The sequence below is a fragment of the Acipenser ruthenus genome, chromosome 24 (genome assembly GCF_902713425.1).
Source record: "Acipenser ruthenus chromosome 24, fAciRut3.2 maternal haplotype, whole genome shotgun sequence".
NCBI classification, from domain to species: domain Eukaryota; kingdom Metazoa; phylum Chordata; class Actinopteri; order Acipenseriformes; family Acipenseridae; genus Acipenser; species Acipenser ruthenus.
Window position 1 is genome coordinate 7,942,663 of NC_081212.1, and position 16,505 is coordinate 7,959,167.

Consider the following 16,505-nt stretch of genomic DNA (forward strand, 5'->3'; position numbering starts at 1 on the left):
GTTCACATGATCTAAAGCAGAACTGTATATTCATGATCCGACAGCTTCATGATAGAGGAAGCTTGTGTGACGTCAGCTAGATGATATAAACAAACCGGGAATCCAACAAGGCCTGGTTTACAATAAAACAGACAGCAAAGAAATGTAAACCAGGGAAGACTGTAATAAACATTCCCCAGGCAATCACATTGTGTGTAAAACTGAACAGGATTGTGGGACTTGAAGTGGGATTTTTAAGAATCAAAATGACACCAACACTCAATTCCAGGGCTTTCAGGTGCAAATACAAAACCGACTATAATGTTATGGACATGAGGCAAATCTCTGCAACACAAACATTTACAACACCTTCATTACAGCTTTTCAAAACATAAACCAAGGTCAGAATGCCCCTACAGAAAAACGGTTAAACGGAAAAGCATGAGGATTATTTCTGTTGTAGTCCTGTTTACATAGTGGGCTAAGATCAGCTTATAGAGCATGAAAAAATAATTTAATACAGAAGTAGGTATTGTTATAAATGCTCTCCAACAATATATATCACTCCCCAAAATGCAGATGTTACGTGGGACGTTTTCAAAACATCTGATTTGGGTTTTTCACGCAGGTTTTGCTCCACAGTCCGTGACTCGGGATATACCGACCCTGATTGGAACGTCACCCCGCTGTGATTTATCATGGTAGTTTTATTTTTTGTAAAAGAATTCGTGAATTTCAATCGGATAGCACCACAGCAGTTGCACACACTGAACCCAAAACACTTAGCTGCCATTTTACTAGTATTTTCAATTAGAAATACTAATTCCCCGTTAATAGAACAGGGGCGTATGTTTAGTATTCCTGCAGCCGTCTTGGGTGTGACCCCGATTCGGCAGCAAGCGGGCAGGAAAAAGCGGTGCAGAGAGCGTGGCCGCCTTTGTCATTTTTTCAATTCTATACAAACAAAAACAAACCTGACCTCTGACAGCGAAGAGGAGTCTGGCAGGTCGACCTGGCGGTACAGTGAGAGACGCTATGCCGGACTGAACAGACAGCAAGCGGTTACTGCAAGCGAGGAGTCCCGGAAATGGAGACGACTAGCCACGAAGATTCTACAGACACCGGAAATGGCGTGCCCCAGCACCGGAAAAAGCCGCCCGGTCCAAATTGTTAGGAGGACAGAGACTGTCGGTAACGTTTCTGCTCAGTGGAAAGATGTTGCTGAATTTGACTAAGAAAAGTTTAGGTGTCGATTATGTAAATGTATTTGAAGTAAATTTGAAATGTGTTATACTTGAGCAGGAGAGGTATTTTGATGTTTTGTATAGTAACAATACAGTTCACTACCCACGGAACTCAACTGCAGAGTGACAGCTATTTTATTAGAATTGTCAGTAATAGCTAAACGCTAATCGGGGCGAGCAATTGTGAGGACTTTGGTATGGAGCACGTTTTAGTTGCCTGTTGACATTTTGCATGTGTTATTTTGCAGATATTGAGAGAGACCTAAACAGCCCCTGATTTAAAAAAAAACAAATTGAAGCATGGCAGAACGCGGGGCCCATCTGACTACCTCGTCTCTGGAAGTGGACGACAGACCCTCCATATTCGAGGTGATTGCGCAGGAGTCGCTCATGGGGACTGTGCAGCCTGCCCTGCAGCACGTTGTGAAGGTAATGTGATTGAAGTGCGTTTAACAACAACAGCGTGTCATTTCCTCAGAAAATAAAACGCTGTAAGAAATCGGGATTCTTTTCAAAGCAGTAATAAATTATGCAGTGCCGCTCACAAACAGCTTGCATGTAGACTGTTCAATCCCAATACTTTAAATGAAGTAGGTTGGATATAATATGAAAGACATTTGACTGATATAAACCAGTGAGAAAATAAGACAGAGCGATTTGATCAGAAGCTTGTTTTTGTTGACTCCCGTTATATGCTGCCCTATAGATTCTAGTATGTTGATAATAAGCTGAGGGTGGCATTTAAAAAGTAATATTAAACAGTGGTTGGTTCCTACATTGAGGCTTTCAGAGGCATACACACACATGACACTTAATAAATAAACTCAGATGTCAGTTTTATCATTCCTCAGGTCCTGGCAGACTCCAGTCCGGCTCGGTACGGCTGGCTGTGGAGGTGGTTTGATGAGATCTACGTTGCTCTCGACCTGTTGCTCCAGCATCATTACCTCTCTCAGACCAGCGCGTCCTTCTCTGAAAACTTCTACGGCCTCAAACGAGTAGCCCTGTGGGGGCAGGGAGTCGGGAGTCGTCTGGCTTGCAGGGGGCTTCCCAGGAGGCATCACTGGCGCTCCCTTCTCCTGCTGGCGCTCCTGCCCTACTGCAGAGTGAAGCTGGAGAAGTTCCTAGCCAGGCTGAGGGAAGAAGAGGACTTCTCCATTCACCTTCCCCGAGCTCCCTGGAAGAAGCTCTACAAAGCTTTCCTGGCTGCTTATCCGTTCACCAGTATGGTTTGGGAGGGGTGGGTTTTCTCCCAGCAGCTATTATATGTGTTCGGCAGGACTTGGCATCACTCTCCCCTGCTGAGGCTGGCTGGAGTGCGGCTTGTTAATTTGACAGCAGAGGATATCCGGGCTATGGATCTGCAGCCTCTGTTGACTGCGGGCTCTGGGACTAACCAAAGGTATAATACATGTGTAATAATAATAATCAAGGCTTTATGTTCTTTGCCTTATCTTTCCTGCACATCTAGATTAGTCAGCAGTGTGAAAGAGTTCACTATTGGTTTGTTTCTTTCCTTGCCCTAGTGCTCGTGACAAGCTGAGACTGTTCCTGAGCCGAGCGGTGGGAGGAGTGGCTTTCTCCCTGTCGACTGGCCTCTCTGTGGGGGTGTTCTTCCTTCAGTTTCTGGAGTGGTGGTACTCCTCTGAAAACCAGGACACCATTAAAACTCTAACCTCCCTCCCCACGCCTCCACCTCCTGTGCACCTGGACGAGCAGACCGATCAGCTGACCCTACCCAAACACCAGAGTCTCTGCCCACTGTGCCACAAAACCCGCGTCAACGACACAGCCCTGGCTACCTCTGGCTATGTGTTTTGCTACCGCTGTGCTTACACCTGTGTGAAACGGCAGCAAAGGTGCCCGCTGACTGGGTACCCAACGGAACTACAGCATCTAATAAAGCTGTATAGCCCGGATGGGTAAAAAAGCCCACAGTAATAACAAGCATGTTAGTAACCTTCGTAATGTGAAATTGGAGCCAACAGTAACACTGCTGTATGCATGTGTAATGATGTAAGTTTGATACACACAAGTGCCTCTGTTTGCCCTCAGATTCTGATACGCTCTGAAGTTTGTGCTAAAAATGACCTTTTCAGGTTTCTTTATAACTGGATAGATGTATGGAAAAATTTAAGTCACAGACAGCTTCCATACACCCCTAGATTATGATCCACTCAATAACCTTCTGAAGCTCCTTAACTCCGATTCATTAGCACTGGACAGTTGTTGTAGATACAGGCACAGTGTGACATACACAGCTGTCTCCAGTAGGTCTAACATTAGATTGCTCTAGAAGAGAAAAAAAGTTATGTGTTTTATGTGCTGTAGGATGGTGTTTTGTTTTAGCCTATTTTTCTTTAAAATATTCCAAAAAAGGTTCCAGTAACACTAGTAATACAGATGCAGACATGTTCATGGAATTAAATCATATGTAACGGGACTATTGTCCCTAGCTTAGTAATAGATTGAACAAAATACATTTCTTTTTCATTTGAAATAAAAAATATGTAGATATCTTTATTTCTAAAAAATATTAATCCATTTAATAAGTGCAATAAGACACTCCACTCCTGGGTGTTAGGTGTGCTAGAATAACTTCCAGGGGCTGAAGGCATATCCAGCACCCTGTTGTGTCATATTTCTTACATAGAGTGTGTGTGTGTGTGTGTGTGTATGCATCTCACTCTAAACGAATCAGAACAAATGTGTATCTTTTTCATAAGATACAAAGTACTGTGGGCATTACTGACTGATATGCAATCCTTAATTGAGTCTCCCAATCTGTCAGAGCTTTCTAACCTGCCTTGAGGGTAATATCAGAAACTGATGATTTACTCCAATAGATGCAAAGATGAGGACCTTGAAGTTACTGAAATCAGCACTTCCAAAACCCTACATTTGCCATTTCCCCTAGTTTTGATGGAACTATAGGATATCACAACAGAAACACACAGTTGTGCTTTGTTTTTGTTTTTTAATGTTTAAGGAGGGTATGGTGGAATGTTTTACATGAGTTTAAAAAATGGTCAGTGTTCCTTGAGAACCTGTTGGTCTTATGGTGAGTGCAATTACTGATAAAAACACCAAGGGGGAAACAAATCTCAATTGAAACAATCCCTTTGTACCAGATGATACACATTGACAATTTTTATTTTATTAGCAGCAGTAGCGGCGGCTGGTTGAATATTTTTGGTACTGGAAAGAGATACATTTCTTACTTGTAAAAATAAAACTATGGAAGAAAACACAAGAGCACAGAAAGTGGAAGACGACAGAAAGTTATACAGAGCTCCTTTGAATCATTCTGATGCTGGCTTAAAACACTTTGTTAGCAATTATAGTTTTAGCTTGGTTAATATTTTAAATGGCTCACAACGATGCAGAGGTGGGAAGTAAACAGTAACATGACAAAATATTTAGACTTCTGTATTTATGACTGCACAATATAAAGCAAATGCGAGTTTTAAAAAGGTTGAAAACCCCCAATGTGCTTCCTCCACAAAAAATAAAACACGACAAAACGTTTGTCTATTTGCCTCAATACATTTATTTCCAGAACTATACTGAACGCACTTCACGTAGTGTGGCGCAAGTCCGTGGTAAACAAACATACAACAAATCCTACAAGCTTCTGTATAAAACTTAAATATGTATTTACATTGTATTACATGTTATAAATAGCTAGGGTTACCACAGGACTACACGAGGACAATTCAGGCGTGTCAACTCACATCGCAATGCATTCTGATAAGTGTAGTCTTGCTGTGAAAGGTACCCTAGGCAGGTAATCAAAATGCATTGCGAGGAGTTCAAAAGCCTGAACTGTCCTCTCGAACATGGAGTCAACAGGTAACCCTACACATAGCAAGAGTATTTAATAAAACGTGAGAAAAACTGAACAACCTCGTACTATAACACACAGGCAACGAAAGGGCAATGCTTCCGTCCACACGGACGCACTGCAGGCTGGTTCCAACCCGTCTTCAGAGCTCACATCCTAAAAGAGAAGAGGGTAGAATTAATTTACGATTGCCAAAAACACACACATGCGCAATGGGTTCAGTTGACCAGTTGCAGCAGCTCAGCGAGAAGATTAATTGATCACTTGCAGGTCAGAACCACCACGGATGGTGACAATACCTGATCAGTCTTTACTTCGGCTCATCACAGCTGTTGCATGTGGAAAAGTGTAGATGAAGTGTTATATCTAAAAGTATTAATATGGCCACATAAACGTACATCATGTGTGGATGAAGCCTCTTGTTGCCCAAGGATCGACCACATGGTTCTGCTTCCCCTTGCAGAATCCAAGCGACTAACACATTGAACCGGAGCATAGATACAATCAAGGTTTAACGCCCTTTAAACAAAACACATGAACTCTATTTGCAAGCGTGTGTACAGCACCCTTTATAATTCAATGAATTCATAATATCAAACCGTGCCATTAAGATGTAGACAAACCATTATGTATCCTTTCCTGAACAGACACCACTGTACATTCAGCACACAATAATACGGTTATTTATATCAATTCTAGAACCATTTACACAGAGCCTTTGAACTAATCTGGAACGGTTTTAAATTTAACCACAAGTTCACTAGCTATATTAACAGCACGCTTTTCTAGCCAATCTTTTTACAGTACAAAAAATGCAGACAACAGAAAAACAAAATACACGTACGTTTCTGAATCACTGAAAACTCCTCACCATCCTTTCGGCAAACCATCTATCACGCCGTTGTACCTGGAAGTGATTGCTGAAGCACAACCGGGTGGAATTTGAACCGCCAACGCCGGTCACGTGGTCTAGGATCACGCCCATAAACGCCCCTTCTCTTTGTTTTCCTCAAGGTGGCGCTGTCATGGCAAATGTTCTGTACTTTACTAACGCCACTGTATATAATAACACAGTAAACGTGTTCTGATCCTTTAAACCCTAATCCTGTAATTAGAACATGTATAACTTTAGCTACACAAATGATAAATGTATATTCTATACTTGTACACCAGCCTGTATTGCACAGTATACCATGTACAATATTATGTAGATGTGGGTCTTTATGTGCTGTATTTATTTTATGGTGGTCTATTAAACCTGTTGTTAAAAAAGATTTTCACACACAAAGCTAGTATAAATACCCTGTGATTAGAAAGTGGCACTTGGGTGGCAGTCTGTGTGTTTTTAAGAAAGGCATTTAACAAACAATAGCTGTAAACTGCATTTTTAACAAGTTTAAACAAGCATTCAAGGCGCAGTTTACACGTGTACAACCCTGGGCTAGATTGGTGACACTTCCTTCACACTGCATCACCCCCACTCAAGAAATCTGGATTGCAACCCCTCTTCACAGTCATGATATACTCAACACATATTCTGTATGCACACATATTTGGTTTACTTAGATGGGGTGTCGAGGGGGGGGGGGGGGCTGTGTCGTTGTCTTACTGAATGAGGTACAAAGCATGTTGCATTCAAACTAAACAGCACTACCAAAGTACAGGCAACAGCGATTAGCTATGCTATTAAAATACTATAAAATAGACGAGACTCCCCCACTGTAGCATACATACAGATCCAGCAAAACCTCTCCCTGGAATCAAACATTTCTCTGGTCAGATCACTGATAACGGTTACTCGTGGGACAATTTAGAGTGTAAAAGCCTCTAGTGTATTTAGAAAAGTAAGATACAGGATACAAGATATGGCCAAAAGCTTAGCATCACATAGAAATTTAAGATTAATACATTCTTTAAGAAAAAAAACAAAAAACTATATAACATAATTTAGATCTTTTAATTAACATCATATAATCAAAAAAACTACAAAATTATATTGCAAAAGTCTAACGGAAGCCATAATAGTATTATAGTATTTCATGCTAGATTTCGTAATGTCATATTTTTCAGTGCCAGTTTTTTGTTAAGTATACGGAAAACTACAAAGCGGTGTGTAATTCAATATGTTAATGTAACATTATTCAGCAGGTTTCAGTCGACTTTATGAAGCAACATTATTTCATTCTATAGGGTGATGCAAAGCTTTTGGCTATAGCTGTAGTATTAAGAAATGCCAGATGGCTGTATCACATCAGTGTGCAGGTCTGCTATATAGTATTAATAAATTCCAGATCACATCAATATTGTGGGCTAATATATATATTAAATAGATATGATTCTTTGTTCTAGCTGAACAGATTTCTTTTAACCTCATAGTTCATGCCGTTAGGTCCAGCCTAGTTACCCTCTTAAAGACAAAAGCAGATTTATACTTTTGAAAACGATGCAGTCGAGCACTTTTACTCAAAATCCCGTTTTAAAAATCTGTTCTTGCTGCAGGTAGTCGCAGGCGGCTGGCTGTGCAATAAAGTTTGAAAGGCTTTCCAACAAAAGATAATTCACTGAGCCATTAACCTTAGGGGCTGGAATGAGCCATTTTAAACCAGTAATACTTAAAGAAACCCAGGTTCACTGTTTGCTTTCAGATGCTGTTGTACTGGAGTTGAATGATTTTCAAATCACTAGGTGGCAGTGTTCCCTCACAAGTCTTAAGTTGGAATAATTGGTGTTCTTTGTATTTGAAGTCACTTGTCAGGGAGCTCATCTGTATTGCAGAGCTGCACTCTGACCTGTCTGAATTGAAGACTCCTGAACACTGCAAAGTTCCAGTTTGAAGACAGTCAAAGTTTTATCTAAAATGGTTGACATCCATCCCACCTTCCCCCTCAAATAGACAAAAAAAAACCCATAGCAGTTTCAAAATGTCACAGTAATTGTCATTTTATTCTCAAACAGTTTACAAAATGAATAAAAACGAATTAAACTACAGGACAGAACAGACGTGGGGGCAGTACTTTTCTTTCTTTTGCTCTGTACACAAAATGGCTACAGAATTTCAAACAGTCCAAAACATTTAAATAACACAAAAGAAATACCCAATCCATCCCCCCCCCACCCATCCCCCCCCACACACGATCTGTACAAAACCTGCAGTGCACTTGAAGTCTGTTTTACAGTTCTGCTGTTTGATGGGAACATACTGACAAGAGAGGTTAAAACCTTCCAATGCATGAGTCACTCCCGCACTTCCAGTAAATCAGCTGCCTGTATTGTAATGAGATTCCCCAGCTTTCCAATGCAGGGCACTTGGTCTGGCTACAGAAAGCTGCTTCATTTCCAATCTAATGGTGCTGTGGTTCATATAGAGATGTGTCCAGCTTTACCTGTGGAAGATCTATCCTTGTTGAATACAAACTGGTCACAAGGAAACAAATAGACACCCCAAGTAAAATACAGTTAGACAAGCAGCACAGCCCAATGTTAGAACTGCTGCACAGCCCCAGGATATTAATCCATTCCCAAACCCTATTTCAGGGACTATGCTTGGAGTTTTACACCTAGGGAGAACCATGATAGAAGTAGCCATCTCCTGTAGTATGGGGCATGCAGTAGAGTCAAGTATCTGACAATGCTGCACACATATTTCAAACACTACATTATATGTAAAACTACAGGAAACCAAGGGGTTGGTTTGTTCAGCCCTTACCCTGCTGGTATAAACCACAGCTGGATTTTATTTAGAGTAACTGGATTGAGTCAACCACTTATTTTTAGTCATGAAATAGCAACAGATAAATGGCTGGTGCAGTCCAGACTAATGCAGTCCACAGTGCTATAAAAGTGTTTAAAATCCAGCTGTGGCTTATCCTGGCGGTTATGGGTTATTTAAATCGACCCCTAAGTTAAGCAGACAAAGGCATAGCTAATGGCTTTATCAGTGTAAACACTCAGGGACAGATTCATCAGGGTCTGTCATCAAGAAATGTTAATTTAATGGTTTGTCACTAGACCGGAGGAAACAGTTTACAAATATATCTTAAAGGGCTACTAAACAAGGTTGTAAAATCCATTTTCTTACTCCTTATTTGCACTAACTATTGGCCCCCCTTCTCTTCTGTTGAAGATCTTTTGGTCCACTTCAATATGGAATATGCAGATATTTCAGAGAAAACGCTACAGAAGTCAAAACTACTGAAAAGAGCTGGGCATTTTCAAAGAAATATCCCTGGATTGCTCTCTGCTCCTAAGTTTTACTCACATCCATGACACTCCTTTAGGCACTCTTGAGGTTGCAATGGATTTTCTTTGAAAACAGTCTCCTTTTAGTTTTTAGCACACATGCAGAATCTGATACAGCTGGCCTGCTCAGTATTGGCAATAGACATAGAGGCTTTGGCAGGTTAGACCACCTGCACGTTCCTCTCATGCCCGTCCAGCTCCACCTTCAGCCTGTGCAGCTCCTCAATCTCCTGGTTGTGCCGCTCAGTCTTGTGTAGCACCAGGGAGCGGTAGAAGTGAACGGTGAACACCACGAAGATGACCCCCACGGGCACCATGATGATGGTGGAGGCCAGGGCTGCCTGCCAGCCCGCGTACCCAGGAGGAGAGTGGGCCTGGGAGCCGCTGGTACTGGGCTGCACGGCCCCAGAGTCTACGGGCAGGAACTTGATCCAGCAGAGCAGAACCACCTCGGCTAGGAAGAGCAGGATGCCCAGGGCGGTGGAGAAGCCCCAGGCCAGCTCGATGTAGTGGTGCATGCGCTCGTGGGGAGACTCGTTCACAGAGTTCAGGTTGTGGATGTTGCTCACAGCCTCCACGTTGGGCAGGATGCAGGTGCTGATGAGCAAGGCGAACAGGTGTACCGCCACCAGCACTGTGGTGCACACACTGAAGGCAATCAGAAGCACTCGGGGGTAGTTATACTGCATCTCCAGCTGGACCTCCACCATAGCTACCTGTCAAGAGAGCATGGGGAGAGACACCTTAGGGGCTACAATAACATGTTCAGCAATTATTGGCTAATGAGGATCATGATAATACAGGGTTATATGCTGGCGAACGTCTGTGTATTAGGGAATGTTGCTGCCATGAAGATTTATGGTCGTCTCAAATTAGCTGGGAAATCCAACCCCAATACTTCAAAAGTTCAATACGACAAAGGTGTATCAGTAACAATATGTAACAACTCTGGTAAAGTAAAGCAGTTTGTTGAATACAGAACAGCTAAATGAGGAAAGAAGTGATTCAGTTCTGCAGTTCACAAAGTTACCGAATGGCATCAACCAGAGAAAATAATCAAAAGGTTAAATCAAGCAATCAGTTTAACGTCTCAGAGTACACCAGTCTATGGGAATGATATGTGAACCTGTGTGAAAGTTGGTCAAGGATTAGGTCCTTTATCAGTGGATCTGTGCATCTCTGTATCTTCACATTTTCCAACTGCGATCACCAGCAGGAGTCTGTGAGACTGGTATTGTATCCAAGGTCACAGGATAGCAGTTTGAACACAAAGCCACTTAGATTTAAGACGGGGCAGAGGCGATGAAACACAAAAGGCAGAGAAAGTTTTGTCGGTTCCAGTCCAGCTTCACTGGTCCACTTGACTTTGTAGATCAAGCATCTTCTTTTGAAAGCACAGGCAGGTTCCATTCACAAACATTCAGCAACCTTTTAACCTGATCATTCTTCATCGTTACAAACACTGTCCATTAAACTTTTTTTATTAGGCAATAATTATACAGTTTCCTGGGATTTACCAACAGGAACATCTGGTTTTAGTTTGACCTCATGGTTTCTGAATGTAAGTGGTTTTTAATGCAGTGTGACTCACCATGGCAAACCCAGAGAGCAGAGCTGAGGTGCGGCTGGAGGCCTTCAGCTTGGCCCTGCTCAGGTAGAGCTTCCTCCAGGACAGGGCCTGCACAGAGTGGTGGTTGGAGGAGACCAACTCCAGATAGCTGCGCCGCACCCAGTCCCGGTAATCCATCCTTCCCACACTGCCCCGCTCCGAGCAGCCATGAGCGGGGGAGCCCATCGGCACGTTCAACTCACTGCTCATGGACACAGTGACTACAGGGGGCGCTGCTGAGAGACGCAAGAGTCCTGCTGCATTAGTGTTAAACATCAGGCAAGTGTAAAACGTTTACAATTTTGTCTAACCATTGTGAAAATATGCAGGCCAAATATCGATGCCTTAGTGTCATACTAAGGGTGATACTGGACTATGTGCTAAAGGTCATTACTAAAGTAATAATATTCACATGCATATGCATTTTGTGGTTATATACATTTGTATACAAATACTACGTATGCTGATATATATATTTTTTTAATGACTAAATATCTCAGTGCTGCAGTATGAGATGAGCGCTGCACACCAGCATAATGCGAAGCGAAGAAAACTGAAAATAAAAATGTTCATCTTTTATTATTGCAGAAATATACAATAAATGTGTTGTACCTGAAATGAACCATGCCTCATCATTTTACAAGTGCAACATTTACACTGTAGTAAGTGTACTGTGCAGGCCAATATTTCAATATTACTTCACAACCTTTCACAGCCAAATAAATGCTGTACACACAGGGGGAGATGTAAGGATACAGCAAGGTGATTTGCAGGTGCAAAAAGCACACCTGAAGAGGCATGTCATTGGCATCAGGATGGCTGCTGTGGACACTTCCTGATGCGGCGACGCTTGGCTCTTGTTGAGGAGAGGCAGGAAAACCTTTGAGGAGAAGGGCAAGACGGAGAAGACCCTGCATATTCAAACCCAGGGTCAAGCCGGAGGATGCGGTGGTAAGGCGTTATCGTCTCACTCCGCAGGTCATCCTAGACCTAATAGCTGAATTGAGGGATGAGCTAGACCCCAGCATCAATCTAGGGAGCGCTATCCTTGCACATATGAGTGCTGTGTTCTCTGCACTGCTTAGCCTCTGGTTCCTTTCAGACCACAGCTGGAATGTCAGGTACAGCCCATTCCACCTTTTCCAGAGTGCCAGGCACATTTCTGGATGTCATGCTGAAAAGGGCAGGCCAATACATATCATTTCCTAAGTGACCTCAGCCGTAAGGACTCTCAGCTCCTTCTCAGAAAACTTTTCTTTTCCGTGTGCCAAGAGGACTTTGCTGCCCTTTGTCTGGCTTTTTTTTTTTTTTTTTGGTTTGTATTTTCGAGCTTCACAAATGTCATACTACTGCTCTGTACTCGTAACTCTGCAAGGGCGTTGATTCGCTCATTGAGACCCTCATTATCATAACTGTGGATCATTGTTTGTGCGTGTTGAGTAATTTGCATTGCTTTTAAGCTTACATAGGGCGCAGTGCAAAATAATTGCCTTGTCACAATGCAATTTGAATTTTGCATTTACAATTATTTGCACTGCGCCTTTACTTACATCTCCCCCATAGAGTCTTATACTGAAATACACGTCGCAGTTATTTATAAAATAGGGATCGAGTGGTTTATTATCGTGGGTTTTCTGGTTACAGGGTTTAAACGTGTTTATCACCGATTTAAAGAAAATAAAGAAACACATAAATCAGTCATACAGTGGACAGCACTTAAGATTTACATACTAGATATTTACATATCTAGATGATCCTGTGTTTTTAACCAAACTCAGTATGTTGCATAAAAAACATTGCAAGAACAGGAAAACACAATGAGATGCAAAGGTCTGCTGTTCAAAACTGCCTTGCACGTTGTAAAGAATTATCTGGGTTTTAAATCTACAGACAGTGCCAGACTTGAACTAATTAACTAAACATCACGTTGACAAAAACGAAACAGCCCGTGTTATTTAGACTGCAGAATCCGTTTAAAAAAAATAAAAAATCTGACAAGTTTTACATTTCATTTTACAAACCTGTTACATGCACTCCTTAGTACTGCTGGAAGTAAATAATTCGTCATCTTCATATTAATTATGAGCTCAAGCTGCTGTTTATAAATGCAACCACCAATAGTTTTATGAGAAGGCATTGTACAGTATTTGACTGCAAATTTCCTGGTTACAAAATGTGTGTTTCAGCATCGCTTTCATCGAACAAAACACATAGCCTGTTTTTAAATCAGTACAACACTACAGACTCCAAGTGCTGGTTAAAAAAAAAAAAAAAAATCTCCTTGAATCGGGGCCCCTTCACTGCTTGGGGCCCTAAGATTTTGCTTGGTCTGCTCTGGCTAGCGCCGCCACTGGTCGTTGTCATCATTCTGAAAAAATTACTACAACGCCAAATCATAATTAATTAATTAGTGTTCATTTGCTTCAATTCAGGTACCAATCACAATGGACAGACAATAACACAATAATGAATATCACTTACTGCTAAGGAGGTGGCTACTCCGCACCGTTTTCTCTGTCTCTGTCATTTAAAATTGATGTATAACCTCCTCGACTTGCATAGTATTTTGCCTTACTGAACAAGGCATACCCTGGTCCGATTTCATAAAAACTCTCGGTCCCCCAACAGTACACTTCTCACTTCTAATAACTGCTGGAATATTATTGTGTTTCGTTCGTTATCCACCAGAATTACTCGCCCTGCTCACGTGACGAGTCACGAAACATGACGAGAGAGAGAGAGAGAGAGAGAGAGAGAGAGAGAGAGAGAGAGAGAGAGAGAGAGAGAGAGAGAGAGAGAGAGAGAGAGAGAGAGAGAGAGAGAGAGAGAGAGAGAGAGAGAGAGAGAGAGAGAGAGAGAGAGAGAGAGAGAGAGAGAGAGAGAGAGACTCCTACCACAGTAAAGCCCTGCAGTACCAAGAACTCAGCCAAAAGAAGAGTCCCCTCAGCCAGCTGGTCCTGAAGCTCACTGCACCAACACACACTAGCACCAACCAGCCTCAGGACAGCATTGCTCCAACACAGACAATTCGAGTTAACCAAATTATAACACAACACAAACAAAACTACCTCACCTATTGGGACATACACACAAAAACACAAAGCAAATTAGAGTGCTATCGGGCCCTAAAAAGACACTACACCCTGGCTGAATACCTGAGCAGGGTGAAAGACAACAAGCAGAGGCAGATCCTAACCAAATACAGGCTCAGTGAGCACAGCCTGGCCATAGAAACAGGCCGACACAGGCAGACCTGGCTGCCCAAAGAGGACCGGCTGTGTCATCGCTGTCAACTCCAACAAGTAGAGACAGAGATGCACTTTCTACTGCATTGTACAAAATACACAGAAATAAGGGAAACTTTCTTCCCACAAATAAAAAATCTCTGCAAAACATTCCCAGACCTGCCAGACTCTCAAAAACTCCCAATCCTCCTTGGAGAGGAGTCCAGCTGTGTCCAACTGGCAGCCCAGTACACAGCCGCCTGTCACAGCCTGAGGGACAAACAGTGAGCACTCTACATTAGTTCAAATCTTGTTATATTTCATTGTTGTTATTGTTAAATTATTAATAACGTGTTTATTATTTATATTTGTTTACCATTATTATTATCATTATTATTCTCATCAGTGTATTGTCTATTTAATGTTCAGATGATGTACTGTGTATACATTGCTTTGGCAATACTGTGAATAATGGTCATGCCAATAAAGCACCTTTGAATTTGAATTTGAGAGAGAGAGACTGAGAGAGAAACTACGGCAAGCCGTTTTAACATTTCATTTTTTGTATCAACAATTCTGTTTATGATATGAAAAAGTATATTTTTGACATTTAAAATAAAATGTACTATTTTTTATATTAAAAAATAAGACAAATATTGATATCAGCAATACATTACTGAGTTCAGTAATAGAAATGCTAAGGACTTGTCATACTGCACAAAGTTTTGGAAAGCTACATGCATGTATGATTGTGTATTATGCATATGCAACAACTTGGGATTGCTTGAGTGGATTTTGAAGTTTGGGGTGCACTTTCTCCCTCAAAGACTGTTCCTCATGTTTCCTTATAAAAATCTCCCAAAGTAAAAGCAAGTGTAACAAAGCACAGCGAAAGCATTGTAAAGACCAGGGAGGAATTCCATTTTAATCTGGCTCTCAAACCTCTGCAGTGCCTCTAATAATCTCTGCTGTCCTCTTAAATCTTACCAGGGCTGTTGGAGTGGGTTTCAGTGCTGCTCATGAGGCACTTTAGTAAAGGGATGGTGATAATGGTGTGTCCGTGGTTACTGTGGTAAGTGTGCACATGATGGAGTGCGGTACTGTGTGTTCTCAAATGGTGGCAATCGAAACACAGCTGCTGAGCTGTCTGTGTTGGGTAGGAACAGAGTGGGGCCCCTCCCTCGATCTTCCTGCCTCCCTCACACACACTGGATGGCTCCCATGGCTACTTTGCTTGGAAAAGATCTTTAACAGAAACAAACACTATAAATTCAGAATGCAAACCAGAGGATCAGCTATTGATCAGTTATTGTTACGTACCTGTTAAAAGGTAAGGATATCATTTTATACTAACAGGGGTTGTAAAATTAAACCGTGTCATGATCTAGACTGTGTCACTTGGAGGTGAATATACTCTGTAGATGTGACCCAACAGCTTCGTGGATTTGCTCCGGTTGCTCGCCCCTAAAACCAGCTCTGGGGAGGAAGTGACATCTGACATTACAAACAATTATACCAATTAGCTTCAAACAACGTTGATGTGCCATTCTTTGAATAATAAACAAGATCAATTGATTGTTTTAATCAGTACCCAAGTAGTAACTATAAAATGTATTATTCATCTAAGAAAACAAAAACCAAATCTGACACACACACACACACATACACAAAATAATTGTTTACATTTACACAGGTAGTACATAATATAGATAATCACAGACATAATTGCCATAATTAATTAGGCCAATTTGGCCATAAGAAACAATTTAATACCACCTGCGTTAAAATATTACTTAATCACGTGTTAGTTGTCTGCTGTCATTTGATATCCCAAACCAGACCAAACAAATCAACAGCTCATTACTAAACTGATTAAAAAGTTATTAAAGTATTCTCCTGTAATCAGAAACACTGCTTTTCCATTCAGAGAACGAGCTTTTACAAAGTTGAGCCAGCAGGGTGCACTTTTGCTCACAGCCCAGCAGTTTCTCAGATACAAACACCATTCAATTCAGTGAAGTGCTCAATAGCAATTGTCAATTGATACAGGCAGAGGGCACTGTTGTCCAAGAAAAATAGACAGTTCAAATTGCACTGCAGTAAGTAAAAGTCCAAGGTGTGTTTTCTGTAGTCTGTCATAGTCCAGACTTCTGTGCGCTACACTGTACAAGAAAGAAAGACAGAAGAAACTGCCTCTTTGACCAGTTCCTTTAGTTTATAACATCATTTTAGCTGGAAGAGTCAAGCTTCCTCAATGTGCTGAAATGCAATACACTTCCATTATGTAACACTGTAATGTACAGTCCATTTATTTTTCTGATCAGTATAATGTAGTGGTGGTTAACTGTATATATACAAACTCAGTT

At 41.5% G+C, this 16,505-nt stretch overlaps 3 protein-coding genes, 1 long non-coding RNA gene and 1 other non-coding gene across 13 annotated transcripts in view; 1 reads left to right on the forward strand and 4 right to left on the reverse strand.

Annotated features, from left to right (window-relative positions):
• Positions 1 to 1,095, reverse strand: part of LOC117429256 (AP-1 complex subunit beta-1) — a 44,011-nt gene extending 42,916 nt beyond the window's left edge. For all 4 annotated transcript variants that reach the window (XM_034048573.3, XM_058998309.1, XM_034048572.3 and 1 more), the window contains exon 1: positions 959 to 1,095. The gene's annotated coding sequence lies outside the window, so the exon portion shown is untranslated. The remainder of the gene's footprint in view (positions 1 to 958) is intronic.
• LOC131700526 (peroxisome assembly protein 12-like) lies at positions 1,045 to 4,233 on the forward strand. Of its 4 annotated transcripts, none has more exons than XM_058998313.1 (4): positions 1,045 to 1,170; positions 1,472 to 1,652; positions 2,075 to 2,625; positions 2,750 to 4,233. In XM_058998313.1, the coding sequence occupies exons 2-4, from the start codon at positions 1,524 to 1,526 to the stop codon at positions 3,147 to 3,149; spliced, it is 1,080 nt and encodes a 359-aa protein (XP_058854296.1). In that variant the 5' UTR covers positions 1,045 to 1,170; positions 1,472 to 1,523; the 3' UTR covers positions 3,150 to 4,233. The 4 variants fall into 4 exon arrangements, with proteins under 4 accessions (XP_058854296.1, XP_058854294.1, XP_058854295.1 ...); XM_058998311.1 differs by having other exon boundaries at positions 1,149 to 1,286; XM_058998312.1 differs by having other exon boundaries at positions 1,149 to 1,236.
• Positions 4,234 to 4,749: 516 nt separating this feature from the next.
• LOC131700527 (uncharacterized) lies at positions 4,750 to 5,996 on the reverse strand. Its single transcript, XR_009308396.1, has 3 exons — positions 5,912 to 5,996; positions 5,466 to 5,586; positions 4,750 to 5,223 (listed from the first exon to the last, which is right to left on the reverse strand). It is a non-coding gene; the product is annotated as an uncharacterized LOC131700527 (long non-coding RNA).
• Positions 5,304 to 5,398, reverse strand: LOC117430966 (Z30 small nucleolar RNA). The gene has a single exon (XR_004548616.2). It is a non-coding gene; the product is annotated as a Z30 small nucleolar RNA (small nucleolar RNA).
• Positions 5,997 to 8,192: 2,196 nt separating the features above from the next.
• Positions 8,193 to 14,204, reverse strand: LOC117429292 (protein orai-2). Of its 3 annotated transcripts, none has more exons than XM_034048636.3 (3): positions 13,397 to 14,204; positions 10,898 to 11,148; positions 8,193 to 10,022 (listed from the first exon to the last, which is right to left on the reverse strand). In XM_034048636.3, exons 1-3 carry the CDS (start codon positions 13,440 to 13,442, stop codon positions 9,468 to 9,470), a joined length of 852 nt encoding a protein of 283 aa, XP_033904527.3. In that variant the 5' UTR covers positions 13,443 to 14,204; the 3' UTR covers positions 8,193 to 9,467. The 3 variants fall into 3 exon arrangements, with proteins under 3 accessions (XP_033904527.3, XP_033904526.3, XP_058854421.1); XM_034048635.3 differs by having other exon boundaries at positions 10,898 to 11,151; positions 13,397 to 14,201; XM_058998438.1 differs by lacking the exon at positions 13,397 to 14,204 and adding an exon at positions 12,937 to 13,143 and having other exon boundaries at positions 10,898 to 11,151.
• Positions 14,205 to 16,505: the final 2,301 nt, after the last annotated feature.

Bases quoted from the DNA above. Each gene is read 5' to 3' on its own strand.
- LOC117429292 (XM_034048635.3), bottom strand. From the start codon at position 13,442: ATGACAGAGACAGAGAAAACGGTGCGGAGTAGCCACCTCCTTAGCA. The intron at 11,152-13,396 runs GTAAGTGATATT...TGCGTCTCTCAG, and splicing joins GAGTAGCCACCTCCTTAGCA to CAGCGCCCCCTGTAGTCACT. The intron at 10,023-10,897 runs GTGAGTCACACT...CTCTCTTGACAG, and splicing joins TGCTCTCTGGGTTTGCCATG to GTAGCTATGGTGGAGGTCCA.
- LOC131700526 (XM_058998313.1), top strand. From the start codon at position 1,524: ATGGCAGAACGCGGGGCCCATCTGACTACCTCGTCTCTGGAAGTGGAC. The intron at 1,653-2,074 runs GTAATGTGATTG...ATCATTCCTCAG, and splicing joins CCCTGCAGCACGTTGTGAAG to GTCCTGGCAGACTCCAGTCC. The intron at 2,626-2,749 runs GTATAATACATG...TCCTTGCCCTAG, and splicing joins GGCTCTGGGACTAACCAAAG to TGCTCGTGACAAGCTGAGAC.